The sequence below is a fragment of the Condylura cristata genome, unplaced genomic scaffold, assembly GCF_000260355.1.
Source record: "Condylura cristata isolate star-nosed mole 26May11 unplaced genomic scaffold, ConCri1.0 scaffold00017, whole genome shotgun sequence".
In the NCBI taxonomy this organism is placed as follows: domain Eukaryota; kingdom Metazoa; phylum Chordata; class Mammalia; order Eulipotyphla; family Talpidae; genus Condylura; species Condylura cristata.
In genome coordinates, this window is record NW_004567118.1 from 20,142,914 (window position 1) to 20,150,892 (window position 7,979).

The 7,979-nt window shown below is 37.1% G+C and overlaps 1 protein-coding gene across 1 annotated transcript in view; it reads right to left on the reverse strand.

Annotated features, from left to right (window-relative positions):
* CENPP (centromere protein P) overlaps positions 1-7,925 on the reverse strand; it is a 158,473-nt gene extending 150,548 nt beyond the window's left edge. The window contains exons 1-4 of the mRNA XM_004684509.2: positions 7,761-7,925; positions 5,198-5,379; positions 3,350-3,438; positions 807-895 (exon numbers count right to left, since the gene is read on the reverse strand). Of these exons, the coding sequence (XP_004684566.1) occupies positions 807-895; positions 3,350-3,438; positions 5,198-5,379; positions 7,761-7,855 (455 nt within the window). The 5' untranslated portion in view covers positions 7,856-7,925. The remainder of the gene's footprint in view (positions 1-806; positions 896-3,349; positions 3,439-5,197; positions 5,380-7,760) is intronic.
* Positions 7,926-7,979: the final 54 nt, after the last annotated feature.

A 7,979-nucleotide genomic window follows, 5' to 3' on the forward strand; every position in this document is an offset into this window, starting at 1 on the left:
TGGTGAAGCTTCTCACCGCCCCTGAGCCTCTGGCCTGTACCCCAGTTCTGTATGCACAAATAAATAAATCTTAAAAAAAAAAAAAAAAGGCAGTTTCTGACACTCTTGTATCTACTATACCCCCTCAATTCATTCTTCTTACCCAAAATAATTCTTAATAGGATGTTATACTTCTGTTATCCTCAGTCCTTGCTTAAAAGCTTTTAAAAGCTTCACACTGGATGTAAGTCTATGACTTAACTCTAGGTGGTATGGACCTTACACATTTCTGTCAATCCCATCTCAAACTACGGCTGGGGCTCTCGCCCTCCTTAGACATTCTCATTGGCTGGCAGTTGTTCAGAAATGCCATGCTATGCCCTAGCACAGAACCTAGGCACAAGTTATTCTGGGTAGGCTATTGCTAGTTTACATTTACTCAGTTTTCAGATGATAGTTTATGTTTCAGGAATTTATTCCTTATTCTCAAAAGTCAAATTCCCAATATATGCTTCAACAACATTATGTAATTCTTCTTTGCAGCATTTAACAGCTACAATTATTTTCTTTCCTGCAATTATTTAGTATCTGACTTCTCCATTAGCCTATAAATTCTATAAGGATCATGGATTAAGTCTGTTTTTACTCACATACTCATTTTAATGTACATAGTATATGAAGTGTTTACAGAATGAATGATATATGCCTAAATATAAGACATAATAAGGGTGTTTTCAGTGACATTTTGATATTTACTTATAAAGAAAAAAATTAAAACTTAAAGCAAAAACCTCCCCTAAGAAAAAAAAACTTACAAAATAGCTTACCTAGACACAAATTCACTTAATTCTGAATATTCTGTAGGCTCCATTATTATATTGAGGTCAGTAATAACAGAAGATAAACTCTCCTTATTCTAGAACAAAGGAAAACAATTATATGTCAGATCACACAATGTACACAATACACAATAATACACATTAATAGGTCAAAATAAGAATGAAGTATGGATAGACACCATGACATGAAAGCACCTTGAAAACTTTATGCTAAGTAAGTCAGTCAAAAAGATTACATATGAAATTTTTTTTTAAATCATGTATTTCATTTATATGATGTGTCCAGAACAGACATATCCATAGATAAAAGATTAGCAGACTTATATGTGCACAGAAGTCTGAGTGGTGATAAAGAATTTGGAATTTCTTTGTATGTGATGAAAACATCCTGAAACTGATGTAGTGATGGCTGTATAATTGTGAATATATTAAATCAGTGAACATACATGTCAAATGGATGAATTATGTGGTATTCTAATGATATCTCAATACAGGTGTTTTTTTTGGAAGCTGTAATATCAGATTATATTCTGGGAAGACCAAATTCCCAATTTCTGAGTTGTCTAGATCATTTCAGTGGGTTTTCTAAACATACTTTATCTGTCACTTTTTAAAAACTGCCAGCTGATTTATTATGCTGCATGAACTATGAATGCCAGCATATGTTAATTCTGATGTTTGTGCAGAAACAAACAGAGCAGTGCTAACAACAACAGACAGTAAATCTGGGCAACAGAGCTGTATAGCCTACCTAACTCTTGACAGCAGCTAGACCCACATGAGAAATCATCGCAATTCTCATTTTATATATCCCTATAAAATAATGAAGGTTGACCTAGATAATCTATAGTATCACTTTTGGTTCCAACATTCTATTGATGTGATTTTAGGTCATTTTGAATCTAACATTGTATTACTCTGACTTAATTAAAACAATCTATCTTGTAGTTTTATCCTTTAGCGTACTTTTAAATTTTCTGATAGCTAAACATCTCCCTCTAGTGGAAATTTTGTTTTAAAAATGTTCTAGAAAACTGAGGGTTGCTGTGAATTCACCAGTTTTTTTCCTATCAGTCAACTATAAAAATCTGTTTAACATGTAAAATGAAAGCCATTTTAGAAAGAAATTTGGTACCTTCAATCAGAATTTATTATCAATCAGAACTGACCTAGAAAGTCTACCAAAGATGTTTTTCTAAATATACACTCATACAAGTAGGCCTAGAAAGTGTAAAGATTTACCATTAAATAATTAAAATTTTAAAAAATTTCTCAAGATACTATTATCAGAATTCTATGCAACCAAGAAAAATGAGGTAGTCCTCTATTCTTTTCTCCTTCAAGAATGTCTGAGTCCCACATACATATTTTTCATGAAGTCTCACTAATTTATTTGAAATTGCTTGTAACATCTCGCTTACCCATCTGCTCTGAAGAATCATAAAAGTGGAAAAGTACAGAGATAAAATGAGTGTTCTAGACATTGCCAGGATAACATGCTCATTCTGCAGGAAATTAAGTAAAACCCAGAAATTAAAAAATACCTACGTACACTGAAATATGATTGACTACTTACGACTCTTCAGATATTTAGCAATTACTATGTTCTATATCTTTCATAGATTATCTCTGCCTAGCTTGGTTTTTTTTCCCCCCCCCAATATTTGTGTTTTTTTCTTGCTCCAGTTTTGCACTGGCTACATGGTCACACAGAGGAAGACCAAACTTCTAGCTTCCTAAACACCAATTTGTTGGCATTTAGAATATTAAGTGAAAAATGATGCCCATTACAACTTCCAGAAAGTGACTTTTAAAGGAAAGATAAGCCCTATTTGCCCACCTCCTTTCCTGACCCCTGGAATGCTGATGTGGTAACAGGACAATGAGACCGAAGCCACACAGAGATGGTAAAGATGGTTATGGAGTCATTGAACTAGCCCTTGAAAACTGACCCTCAAATTCTGATTAAGCAACAGAGAAATAAACTAGCACCTTAAGTTCCCTTTTAAGTTTTCTCATCATGTGCAGCTCAACTAATTCTAATTTATTCAGGTGTGATCTCAAATGACCAGAAGCTCAAGAGAAGCTCTGAGCAAGAACACCCGGCCAAATAACTCCCATATTCTGGACCAATGAAACAATGAGTCAGGTAAAATGTGTTCTGCCATTTTAGGCAGTTAAGTTTTGGAGACATTTGTGAAGCAGCAATAGATAACTAATAAATATTAGATGCCTGGCATATCAGCTGACTATCTGGGGCATCTAGGCTACTCCTATGACCTTAGGACTTGCACTAGAAGCCCAGGGTCCTCTAAAATAAAGGCCCCATTCACTCAACACAATTCTACCACATGCAATTGCCAGGGTACTATACCTCAAAATAGTTTTTTAATGGCACTACTTCGTACAAATGTATTACCAAGAGTCCTGGCTTACAAACTCCTCCTTAGTTCAGCTACTGCTGGATGTTGGGAAGTGGGATTTTATCTCACAGCAAGAGAAAGAGTCTCTGTTATCACTCCTTAATTTACCTGTATTTCCAGAATCTGAAATTCAAGTTGAAATGTAATCATGTGACAATTTCCTGATAGTCTATGTCTCTCAAGAACTTTCTTTATACCTGTAAGTCAGAAAAATCTTTGTTTATAAATTCATATTTTCTTTAAATAGCTTTTAATTTTATGTGACTATAATAAATGGGTATAAATGTGAGAGTTATGTTAGCATATGCACTGAAAAAATCTGCAAGAATATTCACCAAACTGATTACTTTTGAGGATTAAAGACATTTTATATTTTACAGTTCTCAATTATACCAAAGATAAAGGTAAGAATTAGAAATATTCCTAAGTCAATTAAATGATAATTAAAAGGTATTTTAAGTATAACATGAATACACTTAAATGCATTAAATGCCCTATCTTAACTATATATATATAGTTCAATATGTTTTTACATATGTGCTTCTGATATAACCACTACCCAAAAGAAGATACAGAAATTTTATAGTACCCCTTAAGGTTTCTCATGCCCCTTCCCAAGCTATACGTAATACCTCAAGAGCTAACTACTATTCTGATTTTACCACCAGCTAATTCTGCAATGAAGTTATTTTTAGAAGAGCATAATTCTATAAAGATAAAAGAGAAGAAAGATGAGAGTAATCCAATTTTGGAAAGTGGAAATTATATGGATGAGCCAGATATCGTGTAACAAATGAAGCTGACTTTGCAAACCCAGGCAATCACTATAAGCCAGCAATGGGGGAAGTTCAGAATCCGGTCCATTCACAACCAGAAAGGCACTCTGAATTGTTGGCACAAATACCTGGACGGGGGTGGGGGCGGAGGGATGAACTTAAAGCTCAAAATTGGAGAATTGGAGGACAACCAAAAAGTAATTTATACCAGCCTATTCTCAATCTCTATCGTCTCTGTACTCAATCTCTTCCTACCAAGTAACTGAAAATTCCACCACTCCTTTCTGTATGTAATGCAAACTGTGGTGAGCTGTCCAAGACCCATTGAGGGTCACTCTTCCTCTCTCCTGTCTTGAGAGCTGTTTCAGTGAAAACAGTGGAAAATCAGAAAGCCATATCCAAAAGTGATTCTCCTTTTAGGGAATGCTACTCTTGCCCCAACAAAGTTACTGACATCCAGCTGTACTGGTGAACTATTTTCTCCCTATCTGTCCATGCATTACAAATTCTTGGCAATAAATCTTAGTCACTGGGGCCAGAAACCTCTTCCTATCAAATGGTCCAGTGGCTGACTGTTCTTGGAAATAGGCCACACTGTTCATTAGGAGTAAAGCACTGCAGATGAGTCAGCTCTCAAGTCAAAGTGAACAACTCTTAAGAATTAAACATTGATGGAATTGCCTCCCTGGTGGTGCAAGGGGTTGAAGCATAGCACTATGAAGTTATCTACAGCCACTGCAGCACGAATTCAATCTCTAGCCAAGGAGATAATCCATATGGTGCAGCTGATCTCTCCTGTCTAGTTTGCTGCTCCCCTCATGAGTGTATTTCATTAGGTCTGCCTGTCTGTTCCCCACTCTCTGGTGAATCCTTTCACCTCCCACATCTCTGGCCTGTACCCCAGTTCTTATATGCATAAATAAATGTTTAAAACAAAAATTGATGGTGGTGGTATTCTTTACAATTACTTATCTCTGTTACTTGAGTATTTAGTTACTGAATTTAAAAACTAACTAAAGAGTATATTTGCATACTATGATGCTCAAGAGACACCAGCCTAAACAAGTTTACTACAAGCATATTTTCAAATAATTACCCTACAGAATTTTAATTCAACCATACAACCAATTCCTATACGTAACAGCCTTGAAACCAGTTCCAGATTAAAATTATTACTTACTATTCTCTGCCGTCTCTATGCTTTTAAGCTCTTCTGTCTTCTTAGAGTAGTTTTTTATATTGATGCCAGTAAGTGTACTTAGAAACTTAAGTTCCGATTCTAAATGTTCAACATAACTTCTCAGATCTTTTAAAGGTTCCCATCTTTCAGAATTTAGTTGTTGCATTTCTTTAAGTGATTTTCTGAAAAGTAAATATCAAAAATAATTAGTCCAATGAAGAAACCACTAAGTGTTTTATCTAATATCCATAAAACCATTCTCATTTTGTCCTTCCCATTAAAACCACCTACCAATTTTCCCAACACCAGTGTAACAACTGGCAATGCAATCTTTACTTAATCTCAATATTAAAAAGCCAAGTTATGCTATCATATTTCTATATATTAGAAACAACTGTAAAATAAATTATAACAGGTGTATCTTGCAAAATTAAAGTATCCATATGAACGCCTGCTATCCTACACATATCCAATTATTTTGTCATCATTTTTTGAGAAAACATTGGTTTTTAGCATTGCATGTGATTCAGATATACAGGATTACGCCTTTCAGAAGTATGTATCACAAAAAAATGCCACCAAGTCAGACTGTTCCCCAGGCATTTAAGAGCTCTCCTACCATTTGAGGGCAAGATTTTAAGACAAAACTTAACCACACTTGCTCTTAAAGATGGGCTGATTTACAATAAGTGATCCTACAATTTAGTCAAGAAGAGTAATAAATACATTCACTGTTACAAGTGTACAGATGCAAATGCTTGTGTACATGATGCCATACAGAAGAAAAGGGGAATATTAACCTCACATAACTGAAAGGTTAAATATAGGGATTTTATCAGTCAACTTATGGAAACTAAATCTATGCAGAGCTGCGGCTTTAATGCATTGCTTATGTTACCAAAAATTAGATTGTGAAATTGCCTATGGAAATAGAAAAGCTGATCCAAGCAGTGAAGGCAAGCGCTTATCTCCCTGTGACTGCACATTACTCTGAATCTCAACCTGGACTATTCATCCAGTATATACTGACAGCCACCTCCAGAGGGCAAAAGAATGGGAAATTTTAGGAGGAGGAAGAAGAGAAATGGTTAGCAAATCCTGGAGGGAGGATGCCACTGCCAGAAAATCTTATCATTTAAATGATAAAATACATTCACCAAACCAACCATTATGGGAGAGATTCATTCTCCACCGGCTGCAGCCCTACATAGGTGGGTCAGACTCTCACAAGTAATTCAGACAGCAATTGCAAAATGCTCAGTTGCCAAAGGACAAACTCTCAGTTTGTCCCAGGGAATGTTCCTGTGGCAGTGCAGTAAGGACGCTGCCTAGTGAAGACTGGCAAATTGGTTTCATAACACCTGGTGTCCCAGGAACTTTTTGATATCTCAACATATATGGACACTGTGGGATGGGTGGAAGCTTGTCCCACCCACTCAGAGTAGTCATTAGAAGTAACCAAAATACTACTCTATCGAAATTCTTCTGCAGTTTGGATTCCACCTTTATTTCCAAAGTAACTAAAAAAATCTCAAGGTATTTTAAAAATATCCTAAAAGTTACATTCTGCACGGAGACTTCAATTCTCAGGAAAAGTTAAAGGATGAATCACATTCTCAAACACTTTCTAAAGTCTGTAAAGACAAACTTGAGATAGGACAGAACACAGCTTATTGTCCTGCTGTGAACCTGGATAGCCCGGAAAGAAAGTTGGCAATTATTCCTTTTGAAATTTTATACAGGACCTTTTCTCCAGGTTAAAGGTGGAAGAGATGCCTCCAATTTTTGAAATTATAACCAGTGTATCGAATACTATGTTATTTCCTTAAACTGCAATATCTGACTCTTGAAAAAGTTTGCTTCTGATAGACTATAGCATTTGACTTGCCCCTCCACCCCCTAATTGCCTAATTACTTACCTAGTGATCAGATGCTTCTGAACACCTTATTCTGATAATTAACTGCAACCTTGTAGGATAGGATGGGCTCTACATAGTCCTTATCATCACCCACTCTGTCCTAAAGTTAGGTGGCATAAAATCTTGGTTTCACCATGCTGGGGTAAAAGCCTCTCCATTTACAGAGAGTGTACTATAGTTCCTACTCTTGACTTGACTTTACAGCTCACCAGACCCTCCCCCCTCCCTTAATCTCCACAGTAAACAGTGACAATCCCTATACTAACTTTATTCATGATACTTTTTTTCCCCTTTACATCAAATTATTTCGTAAAGAAATTTTTATATCACTTGCCGTTCAGGTAACCCATACAATACATACCGTGAATCCGAACAGGTATCAAATCCCAAATATAAAATGCTTCCCACCAAAGTCCAGATTACTAATGATGTAGGCAAAAATTTTCTCTTGGTAGCCATCAACTAGAGAACGATCTAAGAGAAAGCGTCTTCCCAGATCTTCATCAACCCAGTTAATTAGGAACACGTTCCCCACTCGGCCTTCCGCGGCACTGGCCCTACAGTCACCCAAGCGGCGGGAGTCCCACCCAGGCAAGCTCTGGGGTGTCAATGGGGAAACCCAATCGGCCTGAGGACGCACACACCTGGCTTGGGGGGCGTCTCCCCAGGGCGCCGGCAGCTCCTCACACGCCCGCTGCAGGGTGGCTATCTCAGCTTCCAGGGCTCTGAGCTCTGCCATGGATCGACTCCGACCAGAGACGTCCAAAGCGCAGAGTTCAGCCGTTCTGGTGCCCGTGGAGGGACGAAGACTAGAGGTGTCTGGGGCGCCGAGCTCTGCCCGCCAGCGATCCATGAGGCGCACC